Here is a 24,999-nt window from a genome sequence, read left to right as displayed (position 1 = left end):
CTGTTTTCCAACACTGGCCAGTACCAGGTGCTTCAGAGAGAAATGAACAGAGCAGGGCAATTATCGAGTGATCCATTCCCTATCATCCAGTCCCAGCATCTGGAAGTCAGAGGAGTAGGGAGCCTGGGGTTGCATCCCTGACCATCTTGGCTAATAGTCATCGATGGACCTATTCTCCATGAACTTATCTAAATATTTTTTGAACCCAGTTATACTTTTGGCCTTCACACATCTCCTTGCAATGTGTTCCATAGGTTGACTGTGTTGTGGGAAGAAATACTTCCTTTTGTTTGTTTTAAACTTGCTGCCTATTAATTTCATTAGATGACCCCCTGTTTTTTGGGTTATATGAAGGGGTATATAATATTCCCCATTCATTTTCTCCACACCATTCATGATTTTATATACCTCCATCATACTACCCCATAGTCATCTCTTTTCTAAACTAAACAGTCCCAGTCTGTTTAATCCCTCTTTGTATGGAACCTCTTCCAGACCTTAATCATTTTTGTTTCCCTTCTCTGTACCTTTTCTAATTCTAATAATCTTTTGTGAGATGGGGCAATCAAACGTCACGCCGTATTCAGGATGTCAGAGTACCATGGATTTATATAGTAGCATTGCGATATTTCCGGTATTATCTATCCCTTTCCTCCTAACATTGTGTTAGCTTTTTTTGACTGTGGCTACATATCGAGCAGATGTTTTCAGAGAATTATCCACAATAACGCCAAGATCGTTCTTGAGTGGTAGCAGCTAGTTGTGGTCCTCCGAGTATAGCTACAAAGCACAATTTTATGAAGTGCCACAATGTGATTCAAAATTTCTGTCTTAAATATTTTAAATGTTATTGAAGTAGTATGAAGGATAAATGCTATCGCTACCTGTATCCAGCCTAGTTAGAACAGAGTGCAATTAAAGAAGCCCTACAACAAAGAATTAGAAATACACACTGGGTCCACCCAGCAACCTGTCATACAATGTAAGGTCCCACTTTGCTTTTATAGAGTGCTTCTCACTTGGAAGGATCCTGATACTTAGTCCTGCCATGAGAGCAGAGGACTGGACTAGATGACCTCTCGAGGTCCCTTCCAGTCCTATGATTCTATGAAGCAATTTACACATGCTAGCCACGGAAATTCAGCCATCTTTGGGTTAGGAGGATTGACCGAACCTGCAGAAGAGTAGAGGAAATGTTGACTGCAGAGCCTAGAGCAAACCCTCATGTTTGTGCACATGCCATAGAATCTTTCCTGTCCATACAGAAGAGACAGGATCTCATTGGAATCTTTTCCCCCCAACCCCTCCTGCTGCACTAAAATAGATGAACTATTATGTACCATGGAAGGCTGAAGGGCTTAGTAAAGCCTTGCTGGGATATGAACCCGTGGCTCCAGAGAGTCTATTATGCATGCAGTGGGCATTGTTGTGCATGGTGTCTTACAAACATGTAATAGATGGAGCTTTTGAAGCCTTGAACAGCGTAAGTTAGTTAGAGGGGTTGGTTAGAGGGGTAACAAAAGCAAATGACTATTGACTGCAGGAAAGGAAGAAGAAACAAGACCAAAAAAGGGGAAAGAAGAATTCATACTAGGAAAAGCATAACAAATTCATGCTAGGAAGAGTATAACCTCCTGGAAAGCAGATCCTTTAATTCAGCCTGGAGTCTTCAGTCCTGATGCTTAGAGTACCAAGCCAAATCTTTTTTGTCTTCCAGTATTATTATAATGCAAAATGCACCTTTCATCTTGGTGAGGTTGCTTATTCTGCTATACCCCCCTCCTGCTACACTATGTCCAGTTTTTGGAAAAACTTAACGGCAAAGGCTGATGCTCTTATTGCTGGCACGTGCCAGCATCTCACTTTGATTGTGGTACTGGTACAATAAAAATTCTTTGATTTCCTGGCATCTCTTTTCTATCTCAAGGAACTTCTGTAACAACCCAGTGGATAATATGTAGCAGATTGCCTTGAAATGTTTAATACTAGAGTGACTACAGTTTTTAAAAGACATTTGTGTTTTGGTGCCTGTCCTGTTTGATTGTGATCCTAACTGATGTCTGCCAACCATCTTTTATAACTTTAGTCCTTGCACAAGAAAAAGCATGAAACATTGTCACTGACCTCTGATTCATGTGTTGATTCTGATATGTTGTGATCAACGTGGGATATTTTTCTACTGGACTGAAAACATCAACTCTTTTTAGGTAGGTTATCTAGAGCCCTCAGTGTTAACAACTATTGGTCATTACTAATTTGGATTTCATTTGAGCCAGTGACATAAGTTAGGGTCGATGGGTTTGTATCCTGTTTGCAATGTCCTGAGCTAATCATCTTCCCTTAGCCCCTGCCCAGATTCTAAAGAAATGCTTTTCATGATCCCCCGGCCTCCAATATTAACACAGAGCTGGAAAGTAAGTCTTCTTTTGAGAAGAGTTACCCCAGGCTTACTTCTCTGAAGGTATATGTTTGAAGCCAAAGAACTGAGCGAGTCAGCTAGATCATGAGCCCTCACGCCGATGATGGTCACAAGCAGGCTTCAGGGCATCATGACCACACTGCCGGTCTTTATTGTCAGAAAGAAAGCTGATCCCCCAAAGCTTTTATCTGTGCTAGCATGGGGTATGGGATGGAAAAGGTTGAAACACTTAGCTAGGTGAAGGCACATGTCAAACAGAACCTCACATTAGCAAGAGTTCTAAAACCCCTCTGACTGCAATAAGAATGTTTACTGTATATCTGCAGTGCACAAATGATAGAACAAACTACTCCTCTTCTGCTTGGTGCTGATGTTATGATCCTAAATAGCCAGCCAATAAATGTCATGTGAAACAGCCACTAGCAAAAATCTTGTCCAGAGGCCTCAAAAGGCACTCAGATACCCCAGTGCTGAGTGCAATATAAGAACCTGAATACAAAAGAAGAGTATAGAGAATCTGGAGCAACAAAGCCATAAAAGAAGGAGTTGATCAGAAAATCATTTAGGGTAGTGCATAACAAAGCCCAGGCCTTACTCTGAGGAACGGGTTCAAAAGCTTAACATGTGCAGCTTTGAAAACAGAAGGTCAAGGAGGAATTTAATTACTGTACACAAATACCCGAGTGGGAACACTCATTTTATGGGAAAAGGAGAAAACCCAAGGATATGTGCTACACTTAAAGAAAGAGAGACTTCAATTGAATTGGAGATGTCAAGCAAGGGGGGTGGGATGAAGGGATGGTGCTGGGAACAGTCACAACTGAAATAATTCAAGTTATTAATATAAATGGATTTAAAAAAGAATGTAAGGGTGAATAACTGTTCTAGTTTTACCTGCTTAAGATGGGGATATTCTATCTAAAGATAGACTGGTATTGAAGGCCTCCTGGTTTTTATTCTCTCTGTCTTTGTATTTCTGTATGACATAAGAACATAAAATGGCCATATTGGGTCAGACCATCTAGCCAGTACCATGTCTTCCCGCAGTAGCCAATACCACGTGTTTCAGAGGGAATGAACAGAACAGGTAATCATCAAGCAATCCATCCCCTGTTGCCCATTCCCAGCTTCTGGCAAACAGAGGCTAGGGACACCATCCCTGCCCATCCTGGCTAATAACCATTGATAGACCTATCCTCCATGAATTCATCTAGTTCTTTTTTGAACCCTGTTATAGTCTTGGCCTTCACAACATCCTCTGGCAAGGAGTTCCACAGGTTGACTGTGTATTGTGTGAAAAAATACGTCCTTTTGTTTGTTTTAACCCTGCTGACTATTAATTTCATTTGGTGACCCCTAGTTCTTCTTTGAGTGCTTGTTCACGTCGATTCCAATCAGGTGTGTGGGCGCGCTGCTTGCACAATCATTGGAAACTTTTTCCCTTAGCAGCTCCTGTTGGGTCGGCTGGGGACCTCCCTGGAGTGGCGCCTTCATGGAGCTCAATATATGACCCTGCCAACCCAACCCCCCTTCAGTTCCTTCTTACCGTCTGTGGCGGCCGTTGGAACTATGACTTGCTTGCTTTGTAAGTGCTCCCTTAGTGTAGTTACCTAGGTTGTCTTGTTTTCTTGGTTTGTAGCTGTTAGTTGTTAGTTTAGTTACAGTTATAGTTTGTATAGCTGTGTGTGAGCGGGATCTTTCCCTATCCCCTTACCCCTTCTTGCGCTCCCATGCCAAATAGTGACCCCCACGACTCTTGTCTGACGTGTCTGGGGGAGGTGCATCAGACTGAGCGCTGCGAAATCTGAAGGGCTTTTAAACCTAGGACAAAAACGGAGCTGGATTTCTGTTTGAAGCAGCTGCTGGAATCTGCACTTTGTCCAGCGGCTTCAGTCCGCCAAGGCTTAGGCCCGAGTGCTTCTGTGCAGAGCGCTCTGGCATGACTCAGGTCCTAGGAAGGGCTCTAGTATGAGAGACCCTCGTCACTGGCGATCCCCGGCACCACAACAGGGAGCAGCGGCCAGGTACCGCTCTACTTCCCCAGTGTCCCACAAGTGACATAAAAAGACGGAGGGAGGGCACTCTCCTCAGAGAGCTGTGGGATTGCCAGGGGACGCTTCGCTGCACCTGAGGAAGGACCCATCTCTCAGACAGCAGGAGTCGCTGCTGTGGACTCCAGCGCCCCAGAAGGCATCTTCAAGTCCGGCACACAGTGACTCTCTGGCAGGGCAGTGCCAGGTGGAGGTGTTTTTGAAGCTGCAAGAGATGTCATAGAGATGACTGCAGCTCAGCCCCCAGTTATTAGGGGCAAGCCTCTGGTACCGTTGAGACTGGTACTGTCCAGAGGCAAACCCGCCATGATGCGGCACTTCCAGTCGCCGGACCAACACTGCGCCCGGCACCGTTCCCAATCTCTATCTCCGCGACATCATTCCCCGGCACCAAGTCCGGTGGGAACACACCCAGCATCAGGGACATGGCGATCTATCTCCCCGGCACCAAGCGTGGATTGGCATTGGTCCACAACACCCTCAGAGGACTGGCACCTTATTTACTTTCTTCACAAAAGTCATGATTTTATAGACCTAAATCATATCCCCACTTAGTCATCTCTTTTCCAAGCTGAAAAGTCCCAGTCTTATTAATCTCTCCTCATATGGAAGCCATTCCATACCCCTAATCATTTTTGTTGCCCTTTTCTGAAACTTTTCCAATTCCAATATATCTTTTTTGAGATGGAGCGACCACATCTGCACGCAGTATTCAAGATGTGGGCGTACCATGGACTTATATAGAGCCAATATGATATTTTTTGTCTTATCTATCCCTGTTCTAATGATTCCCAACATTCTGTTCACTTTTTTGACTGCTCCTGCACATTGAGTGGATGTTGTCAGAGAACTCTCCACAATGACTCCCAAGATCTTTTTCTTGAGTGGTAACAGCTAATTTAGACACCCTCATTTTATATGTATAGTTGGGATTATGCTTTCCAATGTGCATTACTTTGCATTTATCAGCATTGAATTTCATCTGCCATTTTGTTGCCCAGTCACCCAGTTTTGAGAGTTCCTTTTGTAGCTCTTTGCAGTCTGTCTGGGATTTAACTATCTCGAGTAGTTTTGTATCATCTGCAAATTTTGCTACCTCACTGTTTACCCCCTTTTCCAGATCATTTATGAATATGTTGAATAGGATTGGTCCCAGTACAGACTCCTGGGGGACACCTCTATTTACCTCTCTCCATTCTGAAAACTATTTATTCCTACCCTTTGTTTCCTATTTTTTAACCAGTTACTGATCCATGAGAGGACCTTCCCTCTTATCCCATGACAGCTTACTTTGCTTAAGAGCCTTTGGTGAGAGACCTTGTCAAAGGCTTTCTGAAAATATAAGTACACTATATCCACTGGATTCCCCCTTGTTCACATGCTTGTTGACTCTTCAAAGAATTCTAGTAGATTGGTGAGGCATGATTTCCTTTTACAAAAAACATGTTGACTCATCCCCAACAAATTATGTTCATCTATGAGTCTGACAATTTTTTCTTTACTATATTTTCAACCAGTTTGCCTGGTTCTGAAGTCAGGCTTACCAGCCTGTAATTGCTGGGATCACCTATGGAGCCCTTTTTAAAAATCAGCATTGCATTAGCTATCCTCCAGTCACTGGGTACAGAAGCTGATTTAAATGATAGGTTATCAACTACTGTTAGTAGTTCTGCAATTTCACATTTGAGTTCCTTCCGAACTCTTGGGTGATACCATCTGGTCCTGGTGACTAATTACTGTTTAGTTTATCAATTTGTTCCCAAACCTCCTCAAATGACACCTCAGTCTGGGACAATTCCTCAGATTTGTCACCTAAAAAAGAATGGTTCAGGTTTGGGAATCTCCCTCACATCCTCAGCCGGGAAGACTGATGCAAAGCATTTAGTTTCTCTGCAATGGCCTTATCGTCCTTGAGTGCTCCTTTAGTATCTTGATCATCCACTGGCCCCACTGGCTGTTTAGCAGGCTTCCTGCTTCTGATGTTCTTAAAGTTTTTTGCTATGACTTTGAGTCTTTGGCTAGCTGTTCTTCAAATTCTTTTTTGGCCTTCCTAATTACATTTTTATATTTCACTTGCCAGCTTTTATGCTGCTTTCTATTTTCCTCACTAGGATTTAACTTCTACGTTTTAAAGGATGCCTTTTTGCCTCTCGCTGCTTCTTTTCCTTTGTTGTTTAGCCACCCTGGCATGTTTTTGGTTCTCTTACTATGTTTTTTAATTTGGGGTATACATTTAAGTTGAGCCTCCATTATGGTGTCTTTAAAAAGTTTCCATGCAGCTTGCAGGGATTTCACTTTTGGCTCTGTACCTTTTAAATTTCTGTTTAACTAACCTCCTCATTGTTGTGACCAATGCAAGCCACTTGAACTCTGTGTTTTATTATACTTTGCTATCTATCACTAATGCTACTTAGTGGTTGCTTTGCTACTGCCAAGGGGACTGAATTCTCCATTGCAATGCGTTATGCTGGCTTTACCATAGGTATCGAGGCAAGGCAAATTGATTTAAGTGATCCTCGTGGTACATGGAAAACTAACCATATGGCATTACCTGCAGCTGCCCTCTCTGCACTTACAATCAGTGATTGCATGAGCTGTTGGGTAGTTTTATAGCATCTGCTGTATCTATGTTTTTGGCTCAGTAGCACTTCCATTCAAAACAGCCCTCTTCTGTAAGGCAAGCTTCTTTAACTCATTCTTGCCAGCTGTCATCAGTAGAGCTTGATGCTGCATTTATTGTCCCTCTATACCACTCCATGTTCACAGAAGCTGCTTCTCTAGCCAAATCAACCGCCATATCTCACTCTCTATGCACATACTCATTTATTCTTGTGCCAGGAGTATTTATGTTGAGTATTAGGGAATACTTCCCTCTGGTGATCACATCTATTGCAGATTTTGTTTCCAAAGGGAAGTGGTGGAAGATTTGTAAGGCACTGTTCCAAGTTTTTCACTGGTATAACACCACTGACGTAAGCCTGTAGCCACAGGCCAGTAAAGGCATTACTCTCTACTGGAGTTCACTTATTATACTCAAGGGATAATGGTTTGCTTTGTTTTCTAAAAACATCCAATCTGAGTCAAATCTGCCCCTGGTGTAATTCTGTTCAAGATAGGCATGAATTTGTATGTTTCATTATTTCCTTGTGAAATGAATTTTCCTACTCTGCTGAGGCATTTGCATTTTTGTCTCACCATCACGTGCAATGGTTGTGCAGGGAGGCCATATTCAATTTAGATCTGTGTGCCAATTTTCAGATCCGACGAAGTATAAACATGAGGCCAAATTATTATTATTTATTATTTGTATTTGCATACAGCCTAGGAGCTCCGATCATGGGTTTACGTGCTGTAATTCCACTGAGTTCACTGGCAATCTGACAACTCCACTGAGCATGCCAGGGATGAATGTGGCTGTTAGATGGGATTTTTTGGAAAACAGAACTTATCGTCTCTTTGGTTAAATACACGACCTCCAGTGGTGAAAAATCCACATGCTAATGACATTAATTTTTCAGGCACATTTTAAGCTTCACAGCACAATATTTTTTGCCTATAAAAATCAAACCCACCTGGGGGGAGAGGGGGACGACCTAAAAAAGAGAGTTTTTGAGAGGTCTGAAGGAAACCAAGAAAAGACACAGTAGGAAGAATAATTACATATAAGGGAACCCCAGATATTTACACCCATATAATATTTGCATAAAACCAATTATATCTTCAAGAAATAAATATAGATTTAGTATGTTACTTTTTTGGGGCAGGGGGGAGAGAGATTCTTTAGATATCCTTAATGTAAATATCATTTAGGTATCCCCACCTCAGCAAGGTGACACCTACCACCTGGCTAAGCGTCCTAGCTCGCCACAAGTTGTTTCAGTGCATGTTGCTGACTTTACCACCATTAGGTGACTGCAGCCACACAAAACAGCTCTGGCTCATGGAGGGAAGGGATCCAGCTCTATAATGTATTTTGATGAAGGTAGCCTGGAGGAAGTTGCAGAGGAGGTATGCTGCTCTAACGTTTCCCGCCACTACACTACAGAGCCAGAGGAGGCACAATCTCGGATGCATGGTGGTTAATTGTTTGAAGGCCTGATTCTACCACCCATACTCACGTGAGTAACACTTTACTCTATGCATAGCCATATAGTCCCATTGATTTCATTATGAAAGTAAGGGCCTAAGTCAACATTAATGTGGTCCCAAATGCTTAATGCAAACTTCAAGCCAATTTCTTATTCAATTCTTTGTCTTTCTCATTTGAATTGCATTAAGTTTTGGCCTTTGCTTTTGAGCAGATGGATGCTCATCACTTACTTGTGCAGTCCCTTGTTATCTGTTCGGTGCAAAAAGAATTTGCATGACTATCAAAGCAGATCAAAAGACTTCCTTTGCACACACACTGAAAATAACCTCTTTTCAAATTTCACCTTGGGGAAAATACAATCCTTTGCAAATGGTCTGCAAGATTATCGTATTCATGGGACTATTTATTGTTTTTCTGTGGGGAAGCATCCTATTAATGACAGGGCTTATTGATAACATTTTAATATTGGGGGTGCAGGGAAATTGGTGGGTGCCCTTTAATGTTCCTTAAAAGGTCACTATTTAAAAAAAAAACCCAACTCCCCCCCCTGAATTTACATGATCTATAAAAGGTACTAGGACGACAAACAGTGAAGAAGGTGAGCAATTAAGACATTAAGCATTTTGCAACACATGGACGCATCTGCATTTTAGCCTAATAATAAGGCCATCAGCTCATTTTCAGGGGGCTGTTGCCTACTTCAACTCAATCCTGAGATCAAAGGGAAATTGTCTGCTTGCATTTTCTAATCAGAAAAGGGATGCTAATTTCGACTCCTTAATATGTGGTGGTGAGAGACTCCTTCAATTAACTGAATTCTATAGCGCGGAGGGGGAAAAAAAGGATACAAAGGGAGACAGGCTAGAAAGGCAGAAGTTCTCATTAAATCAAAAGGTCCAGTATTCATTATCTCTAGCATCTGGGGCTAAGCACTAAACATGGAGATCATCAAAGGGGATTTAATGGGTTAAATTGAGAATATACGCTAATTAAAATATTAGATACGCATAAATAGCTCTTTGATATTCATCTAAAAGTTCAATTAAAAATAGGTGCTTCAGGTTTGTATTAAAGGGGGATTATCACTTTTAAGCAGAGGCAACAAGTTTATGGCCTTCCCCAGAAATGCTTCAAAGTGTTACCCTTTTATTTAAAAAATATAATTAGGACAGCAATTCTAACTGGCATGGTATGGAACTGTCTGTGTAATGTGACTCCTGAGGATAAACAGAGCTGAAGGGCCCAGAGGTAAGAGGGAGCAAATCCAAAATCCAAGAAGGGACAATTTTGTCCTGGATCCACTGAAAGCTGCAAAACGGTTGCCTGCTGCTGTACTTTTAAGTGCAAAATGTTTTGCACATAACCTGAATGAGACCTCTACGTAGAGAATTTTCTCATGCACGTTTCCAGTGATTCCATAATATTTATGGTAAATAGACCAAAATGATTGTAAGTCTCCCTGTTTTAAGGTAATCATTCAGCAAAGCTTTTAAGCACATGCTTAAGTGCTTTGCTGAATCGAGGCCCAAGTAATCAAGGTTTCATTTCAAATCTAGGGGAAGCAACCTTTCCAGTGACATATGGCACTGATGCTTAACTCCTTATCAATTCTAGGAGCTATTTGTTTCCCAGTGTTTGAGAGCATGGATTGATTTCAATAATTTAGATTGGGATTCAAAGCCCACAGAAGTCAACTGAAGTCTTTCGATGGCCTGCCTTTATTAAGCAAAATGGTCTTCCTGTTAACTTGTGACATTACCTTCAACTTCTAGCAGGATTTTGCATCCAACTATTCAAAAGTCCCAAATTAACCCATTAGAAGACTAAAAATATTTCTCAGAACCCATTTCCATATTTACCTTTTACAGAAAACTCAGTACATCCACAGAGACTTAAGCCTTTCACATTCACTCTCTGGGCTGGAGTCCCCAATTAACCCTTCCACTGCACACCTTCAACAAGACCAAACTTTGCTTAGGCCAGAGGATTCTATGGACCTCGGCTCCAACACATGCAGTATAATCATTTTGATTAGATTCAGCTATTGTTAATGACTTGCCTTAATGACAACTTGTTTTCTTTTAAAGTGAACCCGCATATTTGTTTTCAAGGCAATTTAACTACACAGAAAGTTTGAAGGGGGTAGTAACTAGGCATTTGGGGGCTAGTAGGATCCAAAGGAATTTTAGATACTGGTCAAAATTTCAAATCCAGGTGAATTTTGGATGTTTGTTTTTTCTTCTGAAACTTGTCAGGAAAATTCTCCTTTGCCCAGAGAGTAAATCAGGCAATTTTCAGGCCAAATATTCACAGTTAAATATATTGGGGGTGGGGCTTATGATGGAACCTGGATGCAGTCATAACTATGGAGCCAGGACCAGGATTCTATATCTATTATACAGACAATGTATGATGAAAACAAACCCAAGAATCAACAAGAACCTGCAGAAATTGCCTGCTTTCAAAAAGATGTTTAGTATGTATTCTCCAACACTCCTTTTCTGTGCATTTCCTTATCACGTTTCATCTGTGGATTTAATTCTTCTTTTACGCAGTTAAAGAAGCAGAACCATCATAAGAATCACATCTGTTTATTATCTTACATTTAATCTGTTAAAGGCTGTTTCCTATCAAAAGTGTAGTTCTTGATTAGCCTCAGTGTTCTGTTCAGTTTCTCAGTGTATCTTCAAACTACTCCTAGCTAATAACAGATTGTCTAGATGAAGAGCCATTACTTGTCTGCATTTTCCTGCCCTAGATGAGGCTCTAAACTCCTGGGCTTGCTGTGATGTGACAATGAATCATTAACCAATAAGGAAGCAACAATTGCATAATTAACTATTGTATCACTATTGATGGCCTGTGTTTGGTTCATGTTTTACTTTCTTCATTATTGGGAGTGTTTTAGTTTGGCTTCGTTCCTAGACAATCTGCCAACAGCTTCCTTTTTGTTTGTTTTAAAGAAAGAAAATATTGTGGATATTAAGGTAATACAATGAGGAGTTTGTCTTTTCCCCCCTTTTTAATTTAAGATGTACTGGTTTACTTTTAAATTAAACCCGGCACAAGTATTTAAATTAAAAACTTGTTAAGGTCCCAAACCTGTAAAATTGACGGTAGAAAAATTAGAGATGACTACATTATATAAAACATAAAAGAATCAGCTCTGGCTTAACTGCTGGGAGTGGGTCAGAATTCTGTCTTTTCCTTACAAGACTTGGTTACACTTTCCTTTTCCATCATTCTGACCATGTCTTTCCCTCCTTACATCTCTTAACTAGTTTATTTTTCTTATGTAGCATATAAGGGCTCCAAAGAAATCAGACCCCACTGTGCTTGGCACTTTACATATATTTAGGGCATATCTACACTGCAGCTGGGACTGTGCTTCCCAGCTCAAATGGATATGCACAGTCTAGCTCTGCTTGAGCTAGTGTGCTAAAAATAGCAGGACAGCTGGGAACAGGTGGCAGCATGGGCTAGGCATCTGAATACATACCCAGGGGATCTGGGTGGGGGTAGCAGGGGCAGTACCCATGTACAGAGAGGTGAAGTGACTTCTTCAAGGTCACACAGCACGTCCGGGGCAGAACTGTAAACAGAAATCAAGTGACCAACCCTAGTCCAGTGCCCTGACCATGGGACAATGCTGAATCTGGCTTCATTTCTTTTATCGCATCCAGTTCAAGCTCTCTGTCCTCACCTTCAAAAGTCCTCACAATTTTGCTTTGCTCTACATCCCAACTCTCTTTCCTGCTACTCACTCTGTGCTCCTACAAATCCTCTCAGTTGCTTCCTTTGTCACCTTCTCCCACTCTCAGCTTTACGGCTTTATTCATGATGCTGCTATGTTTGGAATGGCTTCCCACTCCTGGGCCATGACTGAAAGCCCATATAAGGCAGAGAGAGTCTTTCCATTGACTTCAGGGGGCTGATGTATCAAGCCCCACTGCTCTCTCTACCTTCTGAACTGTTTGAAATGAGCCACCCTGATTACCACTACAAAAGTGATTTTTCATCCTGTTGATAATAGCCCACTTTAATTGATTTGTCTCGACCCCCCACTGGGTAAGGCAATCCCCATCTTTTCATGTACTGCTATTTATATCTTCCTACTGTATTTTCCTTTCCAGGCATCTGATGAAGTGGGTTTTAACCCACAAAAGCTTATGCCCAAATAAATGTGTTAGTCTCTAAGGTGCCACAAGGACTCCTCGTTGTTTTTGCTGATACAGACTAACACGGCTGCCACTCTGAAACCTGTCTACCTTCTTTGTAAGTGAAGCCTCCTCTGCAGATCTTCCTCTGCCATCTTTGGTCTCTCTTATTTTACCATTGTATTGTACTTGTCTGTCTAAAACCAGCAGTAAGCTGCTTTGGAGCAGGGTCTAGGGCTTATGTGTTTGGAAAGCATCATATACACATAAGGTGCTCTTTAATCATATACTGCTGCTAACACCTCTGACACCTGTCTATCCCCGGTCATGGAAATGTGGGCCAGAGCTAAAATATTTTATCATTAATTCATGTCTCTTTGGTCAATGGCTCAGTGAGCATCATGGAAATGGTCCTGTTTTCATTTCAGTTCAAGTTATATTAAGAGAAATAATGATAGACACATCCACAGAGTCACTCAGATTGTTTTTAGGTTTGATGGAAATACTTTAAAAAGTTCATTATGTAAAATATAAAAAATGTTTTAGTAAGTAGCTGTAGGTTGATTTCACAGCATAAAAAGAACGAGCATTTTGGGAAAGACTAATAGGACACACAGATCTAGATTTACAAATGCGTTTAGGCATCAAAGTCCCAGGTTTAGGTTCTGCTGCAATTCACAAAACTCCTGCTGAACCTTGCAGGCACCTAAATCCACTCGACACTCTTTCTGGATAACTGCTCAGAAAGAGGCAGCAGCTTAATCAGGATATTCCAAGGAAGGAAACAATAGAATAAAAAGCACAATTCTAAAATAAAGATTATGTTTAAAAAAATAATAATTTGGCTATAATAAAATTGGACTAAAATAAGGGCAATTGATCTGAAAATATTTCACCTTTTGAAATCGATTTTTTTTTTAATGGTAGAGGCTCTTATTTAAGTAGCGGAGTCTTGAAATTCTGTATCTGGGAAACATACATAATTTAATGCACCACGTAAACAGTTCAGATACTGTCTACCCTCTACAGCTCCCTAATAATTTCATACTTATTATAAAATGTGAAGGGTTTTGAAAGCATCCACAACTTGCTTCTCTATTTCATGCCTGTTTTGCAGAGTTTTCAGTGAGGAAATTTGAGGTAAATTCTGTCCTTTTAAAGTATGCGCTGGAGTTCTTTCCTCTTTTGGTTCTTCATCTGATTGTTTTGCTGAGAAAGGTTTTGGTTTAGGAATCTTCTTAGCATATTCCAGAGCCTAATCATATAAAGATTGAAAGAAGTTTGAAATTAACAATACAATCAGAACAACACTTTTAAAATGGCAGGAGAACATTAGTATGAAAATTCTTGATCAGATTAATGATGTAATAATTCCATATCTTGAAGTGACCAGTACCAGATGCTTTAGAGGCAGGTGCAAGAAACTCTGCAGCAGCCAACACATCCCTCGGCCAGTGCCGCTTCCTGCAGCCGCCATTGGCCTAGGACAGCAAACCGCAGCCAGTGGGAGCTGAGATCGGCCGAACCTGCGGATGCTGCAGGTAAACAAACTGTCCGGGCCCACCAGTGGCTTTCCCTGACGGGCCGCATGCCAAAGGTTGCTGATCCCTGAGTTAGAGGTTGCCTTATGCCTTGAAGCATGCAGGTTTATATCGCTTCCAAAACTTTGTATAACAAAAATAGTATTTACTATTATAATTTTGTATATTCTCACATGCCGTTATAAATATCAATTCTGTTTTTTATTCCTGTTGAGCTCTTAGCCTCAATGATATCTTGTGGCAGTGAATTCCTCATAGTCTAAATGTGGCAAGTTTCAGAAAACGGAGATTTGTTCTATAATAGACCCCCCCCATCCATCCCCAAAATTTACATTACAAAAGGCCTAAAATGATAAGATGTTGTGACACTCCTGAAGACTTTAAAATCAAAGCTTAGACTAACTTAAATGGAGTCCCTTTCCAATTTCATTTCTGGTTAGTTTGAAGGCTGATAAATTTCTTGACAAGAGAAGGAATACAATGAGGATTGTACAAAAATAATTCATAGGTAACTGACCTTGAGGAACTCTCTGTATTAGGAGTGTCTGGGATTGTTTTAAAAGACTATAAAAATGGCAGTGGGAGCCCCTCTATCTTTTGGCACCCAACCCAAAATTTTTCTAGGAGTTCACTTTCCATGGTTCTCGGAGGCCCATGGACACATGCAGAGTCCAGTCTCTCAAGCCCTCTTCCTCTCACTTTAATGAGAGTTCTAGCCCCATCTAATGAGATGCTTTCTAGTCTGACCTTATGTCTTGATAATGATGACTTGATCGGAGGTTTTGCTGGTGGTTTCTGCGCAGTAGCAACGTTCTTCATGTTGTACTCCTTAACTTGCTGTGCATATTCCTTTTGCTTATTTAACTTTTCTGTCTGGCAAGTGAAAAATGTAATGGTTATTTAAAGTTTTGAGGGACCAGTTTATTAACCCCTTTACTGCTGGACTTTCCCATTTACGCCCGTGAGGCTGTTTAAAATGCCGCTAATCATTGCTCAGCAAGATCTTCTTAAAAATCTAGTTTTTCAAGGTTAGAGAACTGTAATTCTTTATTTTCAAGAGCTCCTTCTTTATTATATCGAGGATGCAGCTACTTGAAAATGGAGCAGTTTGCATCTTTATTACCACATAGCTGTTTCAGCATATTACTTCCATTCTAAAATGGCTGCACTAGCTACCTGTCCAATTTTGCATTGATTTTTAAAGTCCTTCTACTGCATTTAAAGCCTTGAATGACTGTAGTCCATTTATTTAACTGATTTTCTGTCTCTGTTTTCAACCATTTGTTACTCTCAGGCTCAGCAAGGTATTTTAGTTTGCCCCAGTTAGGAGCTGGTGTCAACATTCATTTTCTCCCCCCATTGTAATTTAATAACACTTTATTGGCATGACAAGCTATACAAGTGTTGCCAAAGTGTTAAAAAGAGACAGAACCCTCTGCTGTATGGATGAAGGCCATTTTGTAGCAATGCATCCCTCTCTATTGATATAGATTTGAGATGACCAATCTATCTCATTTACTGCAAGGCTGAAGAAATCACTGTAGCTTTTAAACTGCCAAAGGGCTGACGATTTTATCATTTTAGCTACGCAATGCTCTGTGATAGTTTTATGAAGGACACTATATAAATATAAATAGTTGTTGTCTTATCAGTGAGGTGCAAGAGCACAAGGGATATGTTCTGCAGCACTTGAGATGTACATCTGCCTAATGTAACTAATAAAGTCACTGGCAGTGAAGAGGTCAAATGATATTTTTCATTCAGACTCTTTCTCTGACAATCATCTCCTCTTTGGCACAGTAAGATCAGAGGTTTGCTTAATAGTGAGTAATGTGCATTCAGCTACTTCCCTGTTGCACTTACTTTACTGTATTTACTTTCATTTTCTCTTCCAAGGTTCAATAAGACTGTCTTCTGGACTGTGAATGACAGTGCAGCTCAATCATGTTAAAGTCATTCATGTACATTTCAACTACCACAGGGAGAACAAAGCCGTTTGGATTTGCCTTCAGTTGGATACTCACCTGCTGAAAATTCCTTTAATGGATACCTGCTTCTGGGAACTACAAAACTAGAGGGATGAATCTATCAAAAATATAATTGTCTCTCCTTCTATTATACACTTCTTCGTTTTTATGTGCATGCATGAGTTTTCTGGACAGATATCCATGATATCAAAGGAAATCTGGACTGTTAATGTTGGTAGTGAACAAGTCTTAGCACACTGGGGAATACCCAGAGGACTGGCAGAACACTTTTGTTGTGGCAATATTTTTAAAAAAAAGGTAAATTAGATGACCTTGGTAATGGTAGGCTGTCAGTCAGACATAGATCCTCAACAATGTAATGGAATGGCTGATATGGGACTGTAACAAAGAGTTTAGATCAGGGGTCTCAAACACGCGGCCCGGCAAGCTCCCCATGCCCTCCCCCCCCCGAGTTATTTCCTGTGGCCGCCAAGCTCCCCTCACCCGCCGCTCCCAACCCCTCCCAGTGCGCTATGTCCTCTCTCTTCTGCCTACTTCCAAGTGCTTTCCGCTGCCAAACAGCTGTTCTTTCCAGGAGGGAGGAGCGGGGAGCCGCACGCTCAGGGGAGGAGGCGGAGAAGAGGCAGGGATTTGGGGAAAGTGTTGGAATAGGGGCAGGGAGGGGGCAGAGTTGGGGTGGGGACTTTGGGGAAGGGTTTGGAATGTGGGGGAAAGGGTGGGAAGAGGCGGGGTAGGGGCAGGGCCTCATGGAAGGGGTGGAGTGGGGGCAGGGCCGGGGGCACGTGTGTGTGTGTGTGTGAGTGATGCGGCCCTTGGACCAATGTACTAGTCCTCATGTGGCCCTCGTGGTCATTTTGAGTTTGAGATCCCTGGTTTAGATGGATAATATAATTAATGTTACTCAGCACAGGTTTATGGAAAATAGATCTTCTCAAACTGACTTGATATCTTTTTTAATGAGATTACAAACTGGGCTGATAAAAGTGTGTGATGGGGCATAATCTCCATCATCTGCAAGGCCAGGGAAAGAACCCCAATTAGTCATGCTCTGCACCTGGGGAGGGGGGCGGGGTGATTGACTAATTGCCTCCTGACCAGAGGAGGCAGAGCTAGGCCTAACAAGCAGACTGAGGGAACTCAGGTCAAGAGAGACTGCCTAGAAGACAGGTCTCTCTGGTGGAGAGAAGCCCTGGGATAGGGTTTAATAGACAGGAAATAGCAGAGGAGCAAACGACACTAGCAATTGAAGCTCCTGGTGGGGGAGCCCTGAAGTACAGTCAACAAGTGAAGCCTGAGAGGGGCGGAAGGGCTGTTAGTTTGAAGATTTGTGTGGACTTTTATTTGGACTTGCTCTTGCTGCCGTGGAAGGGGTTTACATTTTTTGTGACTTGGTTGGAGGGCCAAGCCACAGAACACCCAGAGAGGGAGTCAGGAGAGGCTGCTGCACGTCCAAAGGAGAGCCCAGGTGGAGGAGACCGACAAGGACTCCACGCAGCTCTGCTACCAGAGACAAGGGGGCGCCCACGAGGTGAGGATGTGCTACTACAATATAGTGTTGATATAATAAATGTAGATGTCTTGATACCACATGACACTTAGATTAAGAAACTAGAATGATACAGAATCAGTGGCACCTATTGAAGTGGGGTTAGGTCTCAATCTAACTGTAAATGGAGAATCATCAATTGGATGATTTTTGATGAGGTCTCTCAGAGATCTGTTCTTGGTTCTATGCTATGTAATATTTTTGTAATGACTTGGAAGAAAACAAAGTCATTACTGATAGTTTTCAGAAAGCATAAAGATTGGGGGAGTGGTAAATAATGAAGAGGATGGGTTGCTGTTACAGAATAATCTGGCTCTCTTGCCAAGCTAGGTGCAATCAATACATGTATTAATATGGCTGAATGAAAGGTCATATCTAGAAACAAAGAATGTAGGCCATATTTACAGAATGGAGGTCTCTATTTTGGGAAGCCAGGACTCTGAAAAAAGACTTGGGGTTCACAGTGGCCCATCAACTGATGATCAGCTCCCAGTGCTACGCTGTGGTTGTAAAGGGCTCATGTGATTCTTGGATTTAAAAACAGAGGAATATTGAGTAGGAATATGGAGATTATATGACCTTTGTATTTGGCACTGGTGTAACGGCTACTGGAATATAGTGTCCAGGTCTGGTGTCCACCATTCAAGAAGGCTGTTTGAAAAATTGGAGAGAGTTCAGAGAAGAGCCACAAGAATAATTAAAAGATTGGAAAACATGCCTTTTAGTTAAGTTTGATAGTAAAAGGTTCTGTAATCTAGCAGACAAAGATATAACAAGCTCTAATGACTGAAAGTTGATCCAATGGTTGAAAGCTACACAAATTGAGACTAGAAATAAGGTGTATATATTTAAATGAGAGCAATTAGCCACTAGAACAACTTATCAGTGGTTGTGATGGGTTTTCTAACCGAGATATTCTCGTTCAACCACTAGAATGAAGAATTAATTCAGGGAAATCCTATGGCCTATATTATGCATGATATCTGACTAGAAGATGACAGTGGTCCCTTTTGATCTATGAAAATTAGCTGTGGGTTTTGTGAAAAACAAGTCTTGAAATCTAGCACATATTTATACATAGTTTTGCAATGAACTGGCTAGTGTGAATGAGTGTTAATGGACGAGCAGAATTGTTCAACTGTGTAACAAACCCTGTATTGCTAAGGAGAGTCTCTTTTAGCACAGGTGGCTGGAAGTTTGAGTGTTCTATAAAAAGTTCCAAAGGGCGATGGGGTGCAGCCTAGTGACAGGCAAGATGTGTTAGGTGGCCATGGACCTGCATCAATATTATTTATATGGATCAGAGAGGGCACCTGGCAAGAGAGATGCACATGGGAAAAGAAGGGGCTACTTCTTAACCTAACTGGTAGAAGAGATCTTAGTGTTTTGTTTTGTTTTATTGTCTTAGTTGGACTCATGAATGGCATGGTTAACAGATGCCTGACCAGAACATTATCTTTATGATTTATTTGATGGTAATGCCCATCTATGTACTAGTTGCTTTCCTAACACTCAGAAGGACGGTCCTCTTTGGAATTTAATATTTAGCTTGAGTTAAGGGTATAACCTACTAGGCAGTTTTAAATTACTTTATCAACTGTGCTTTCCTCTCCAGTGCATTCTACATCAGCTTACTTGGCATAACTTTGAGACACAAAAAACAGACAAAATGCTATTTGTGACACCTACTTTCTCTCTGACTGCTTCATAGTCAGGTCCAAGGCCTCCGAGCTTCACATTCAGGTTCATATAATTTCTTGGCCTAGAAGGCTAAGACAGAATCAAATACATCTTCTTTAACTGTTAGCATAGAGGGCAAAAGTCTCCCTCAGTAATGCAAAAGTCTTAAAGGTGTCTTTATCCTGAGCAGGTATGTCCTACTATAAACTACATTCCCAAGTATAAACACAGAACAGGAGAAAAATGGGTTTGCCTTTTTGAAAGTTTTGGCCAGGGAGTATAGAAAACAGTTTTGAAAATAAAGGCAGTTAAGTGAAAAGTAAAGCATTCACATGAATACTTGTGTATTTAAGGTGCATGAATAATTTCCGCTTGTACTACAGCATATGATCACATAATTAAAGACGGTGTGTAATGGATATGCACAAGATGGGCAGAATTTGGGTTGCATGCTCAACCTTAACTTTGGCACTTGCTTTATAAGTAAATGAATGTAATTTTGTTTCATGTGATATTAAAAATTTCCCATATTATGTAGGCATTTGAATGACTAACAGGCAAACTCCCTTAACTTTGCAACTTGCCAGTCTTGCATTTCATGAGCTGAATTCTGTTAAACAGCTTAAAATGACAATGCATTTGGCAGTTATTACATTAACAGAACTTTTGAACTAAGCCTTGTAGCAAAACTACAGAAAACACCCTGTTTTTGGTGATAAAAGAGAAGTTCATATGTATCCTTCTCCTGGTAACTAACTAAAGACCTTTTGCCTGGGATAGCAAATTCAGTGATGGGGGGAGAGAAGGCACAAGGTGGAATTCTGGACTCACTGAAATCAATGGCCAGAGTCAGTGGAGTCAGGATTTCACCCAGAATGGAAGGAAGGGGAGGAAGACCTGGGGACGAAGGTAGAGGCTCTAGAAGATGGTTTGGGAGGACTAAGTGTAATTCTGATCTCAGTTACACAAGCTAAATTATTCTTGATTTACACTCAAGTCATCAGTGTTGCCCCTAATTTACACTGATATAACCGAGACGAATCTGGCCAGGTAGCTTTAAATTAATAAACTTGTTGGGAAAAAATCCCACAGCTCATAAATCCAATCAACAAAGTGCTCTGTTGTCAGAGATTCCCTTTATCTTATGAAAATGATATGGAATAGTTTCTAAAATGACTCTCCTTTACAATATTAAACTGGTGATGCATGACAATTAGACACTGTTTTCCCATAAGGCTAGTCAAATTCTTCTTGCATCTTTTGAGTGCCCTTATACTTCCATTCTCAGAAATGCCATAAGTAACAGGAGAACCTTCTAATTAGGTTGACTTTGAACCCAGTTCCTAATAACTAGGGATTGCAAAGTTTACTCTTTCCTAATAATACTGCTATATGGAACCTCATTTGGCCATATGACAGTGTTGTGAGCAGCACCCCTTCACCCTTTTTAGTTGGAAGCAATCATTCACCTAAAAAGGTCAAAAATTAATGGTACTAGTATGGAACAAAACCTTTACAAGTGAATTGGCTGGAGCAGGTAAAAAGGACGGTCATTGCTAGTGGAATCACATACTATGTTTTTGTTGCAATGGCCTCAACCAAGCCCACACAAGGGCACTGCACCCACCCTCCTGCTTGGGAGCACTTTCACTTTTCTTCTGCCCTGTGCTGATCCCCCGTGCAAAACCCTTTTTTAAGTTGTTTGTGTGGGGAACCAGAATTTAATCTTAATCCATTTCTAACCATCCATTATGTTAGCTCCAGGATAAGGTGCTTTTCTGGCTTGTCTGGGGAGGGCTGGGCATTCCTGGATCTCGTTACATCTGTTCCAAAGAGACTCAATTAACTTTCATAGCTGGGCAAAATTTTAAAAGTGTGCCAGTGAAAATGCTTAATAATCCAGACTCTGGTTTGCTTTATTTTCTTTCTGGCCTTTTACTGTAGTAATTCCAATAATGGAGCGGCTACAGAAATGCCAAAAGAATTTCTACCAGCAAAAAAGTACTTTCTTCAAATGATGAACATGTTTTAAGTCAGACCCAACTGGCAAACAAATGAAATCTATAGAAATATTAGACTTTTCTTTGGAGTCAAGTATCCGAACTCTTTTATGGAACAATTATATAATTGTTTTTTAAACTGAAGTTAGTACACGGAGTTAACCATTTAGCTGTATGGAATAAATCCAGGTTTTTCTCAAGCAGCTGTAGTAATTTCCAATATATTTTCAAAGCCAAAATATGTGTGAATTAAATTTGACCTTGGTGTGTTTGTATGGACTTCTGTTTAATGTGAGAAGCTGGGTTGTACTGCGAGACATAAACAATCCTATTCTCCACAAAATTCTTCAGACGTGTAAGTGTGAGAAAGTTATTGGAAAAAAGGACAAAAAACAATGGCTTGAACGCAGGGAATGGAAAAGGAAGGAAATCTGCCCTGTAGTTACTATCTTAATCCAGCTAACCCTTCTTAGAGGCAGTCAAGCAGCAATACACAAACTGCCTCCTAGATGAAGCACATGAATAATTATTCCAGCTTAGCTGCATTTCTCAGTGCAGACAAGCTAACTTCTTAAACATTTAATTTGTCATGGGTGCACAAGGATATCTTTATACTGTTCCATTACATCAGCGTTAAATGGTTACAGTATGAAAGTTGGACACACAGAAGAGACAAAGAGCTCAATTTTAATAAGTGATCAGAATGGGATTGTCAGAAGACCTGGAATAATGTTTATAACATTAGCTTCACAAATCCTGTAACTTTTAATGTTGTTCCGTTTGAATTCCCTTGGAAACCAAGAGATTTGCTCTGACTGGCAAATGGGCATGACAAGGATAATAACTTATTCAGACTTGAGGCCTGGCTACCTGCTGTCCTATACAAATGGTTTCTTTCTCAATCATTTTACCACAGGAATAACTTAAAAGATCAACAGTTCCGCATGTGTTCTAGCAGGTGACCTTCTCTGAAAAGTGGAGTGGAAAGATGCAGCTGTGAATTGCTTCAACTCCTTGGAATATAAAGTGTGTGAGTGAGTTGGTCAGGTCAGCTACTAGTTATTTTCTTTTTCCATATCTGCTTCTGCCACTGAGTTGCTTGATGCTGGGCATGTCACTTAACCTCTCGGAGTATCAATTCCCTTTCTGTAAAATGGGAATAATACCTCTTTTAAAGTGCTTTGAGATCTATGGATAACAAGCACAAAGTACTAATTTAATCAGAGGAGGGAACAGCAATATAAAATTGGTTTCTAACTCACCCATATTTTCTTACCTTCCTAGTCCCTTTTTCTTTCAGCTGTTTTTGCTTTTCCATTTGCAGCAGGTACCCTTCTGAGTTGCTGCGACTAATTTTCACTTGGCTTCCTTCACTTCTTTCTGTGTTAATCTCTGAGTCACTTTCTACCCTTGGGATTACAGGTGGAAACAAGCCAGAGAACTGCCTTTCAGCAAGATGAGTGTCTTCCAGATGAGAGATTTTTTGATGATGTTGTTCCATTGTCTGTATAAGTTGTGTGGTTGGAGAAGGGCCTGCTAGCGGCTTCTGACCAGATGACTGGGATGGCCTCAATTTTAAAACGAAAGAAGGAAATTGTGTTTACTCATACCTAGATGCAAAGGCCCAATAAGCAATCTGTAAACTGAAATTGTGATTGCTATTCAAACCTATTTTGAAAACCATTAGCTATTGTTTGCTGGGTACATTTTCAACTCATTGAATTACGCACGCAAGCTTTCAGAACATCAGAAGTGAACATGACCATTTGTGACTGATTCTGATCTCATTCACACACCCATGTATACCAGGAATAACTTCGTTAAGTCAACTGGGGCAAAGTCTGGGCCTGATCCAAAGCTCACTGAAGTCAATGAAAAGATACCCATCGATTTCAGTGGGCTTTGAAGCAGACCTTTTAAGTAGGTGAAAATCAGGCCCTTTGTATTAATTGAAAGTAGAATTTTCATTTATTACCATCAATCCACACAAGCTCTATATAAATAGTTTTAACCTCTCATGCCTTTTTCATGCTAGCAGTCTCAGATTTTATTCTTCCAAGAACTTCGGCACACAAAACCTTTGACTTTGATGGGAATTTGATAAACAGAGCAAGTGCAGGATTGGTAAAAATGCGACCAGCTGCTTGTACCTTATATACACTACGACCACTTCTGGTGGAGGGAAGATTTTAAAGAAGAATACCAGTATAGACAAGTGTTGAAAGATGAGCGGCAGCGCACTGAATTGCATTGGAGCAATTTGGGATTTTCACTCCACCTTGCCATAAGCTGGGTTTTGGTATAAACAAGTTGAGTACAAACAGGCTCCTCTAGACTCAGTTTATGGATGATGCAACTAAATGTTTTTTTGTTTTGCTCTTTTAATATCAGTTTTTCAGTTACCATTCTTAAACTTGATCTTGTAGTCCTTGCATGTACAAACACACTAAGATCAAAGCTTAAAAATAGTGTTAAACTGTTTATTAAATCAAACACTAATGAACAAACTATAAGTTATGAATAAATTATTGAGGTGGAATGTATCAGATTTTTCTGAACACTTCCTTGACCTTCTCTAATATGACTTTCTTGGCCTCATGTACCATTATGCTAATAACGTTTTGAAACATGGGTCCTTACCACAAGCTGTTGGTAGCACAGTTGTTGTGACGGCTCTTGTCTATATAAAATTGCTTTCTATGATTCTGAGTTGAAACTTGGTCTTTTACTGATTCTTGGAAATTAGCATTGTAAGTAGATGCGATGCTTTTCTGGTGTAGGAGCATGTGACCCTTGGCGTGCCCATCAGGTGGAAGAGGCTCCAAAACATAACTATTCTGTAAATGTTGCTGATTATATGGAGGTCTGTTTCTGGAGTTGTGCTGATATTTCTTGTTTTCTTCATTAATATATGCTGGAGATAAATTCAACCCAGTAGCATTTTTATGCGTTTTTAGTTCAAGATGGTGCCTAGATGAAGCCAAGTTCATGGAGACTTGCTTCTGATTCCGGTTTACCAGATCTGAATTATTTTGTAAAGTATTTGAGTGTGTCTCCCAATCTGCTGCTGAACTAGTCTTAATGAAAGGAGTAATTGGATCAACGAAGGGATTTGTTTGTAACCAACTATGCAGTGAACTACTGTCATCTTTTTCAAGTTCTAGCACCTCAAAAGAGTTTGAATCCATATGAAAGTTCTCAAATTCTGATACATTGCGATGTGTGTGATATTGAGGTCTTGGTTCTGCTAGTCTTCCTGGTGGATGCTGGACATCATTTGCTGGTAAAGATCTCTCTCTTAGCACTCGATTTAATTTTTTTCTGTCTGCCTGGGGCCGTTTATTTTGGTGATCCTAAAAAGAGTATTGTGAAACTCTCAGGTGATCATTTTGCATGCATATTAAATGATATCTTGAAGAGACAAACATACTAAACTTACACATACTTTTTGCTGCACCACCACCTTTCATTCAGGGATTTCTCTACATGCACAAACCTTAGGCCCCAATTCAGGACAGCACTTAAGC

The 24,999-nt window shown here is 40.7% G+C and overlaps 1 protein-coding gene across 5 annotated transcripts in view; it reads right to left on the bottom strand.

Annotated features, from left to right (window-relative positions):
- Positions 1-13,607: 13,607 nt before the first annotated feature.
- The window catches only part of JHY (junctional cadherin complex regulator), a 30,937-nt gene continuing 19,545 nt past the window's right edge, over positions 13,608-24,999 (bottom strand). For 2 of the 5 annotated variants that reach the window (XM_039496159.1, XM_039496160.1), the window contains 5 exons: positions 24,113-24,825; positions 22,749-23,040; positions 19,482-19,562; positions 15,006-15,131; positions 13,608-13,972 (listed from right to left, as the gene is read on the bottom strand). In XM_039496159.1, coding sequence (XP_039352093.1) covers positions 13,769-13,972; positions 15,006-15,131; positions 19,482-19,562; positions 22,749-23,040; positions 24,113-24,825 — 1,416 coding nt within the window. In that variant the 3' untranslated portion in view covers positions 13,608-13,768. Of the gene's footprint in view, positions 13,973-15,004; positions 15,132-16,121; positions 16,178-19,481; positions 19,563-22,734; positions 23,041-24,112; positions 24,826-24,999 lie in introns of those variants that run through there. The other 3 variants (XR_005586584.1, XM_039496161.1, XR_005586583.1) reach the window with 3 other exon arrangements.

This window comes from Mauremys reevesii, linkage group 12 (assembly GCF_016161935.1).
Source record: "Mauremys reevesii isolate NIE-2019 linkage group 12, ASM1616193v1, whole genome shotgun sequence".
Lineage (NCBI taxonomy): Eukaryota > Metazoa > Chordata > Testudines > Geoemydidae > Mauremys > Mauremys reevesii.
The sequence above is the reverse complement of the archived record's forward strand: the minus strand, read 5'-3'. Positions and strand labels throughout refer to the sequence as shown.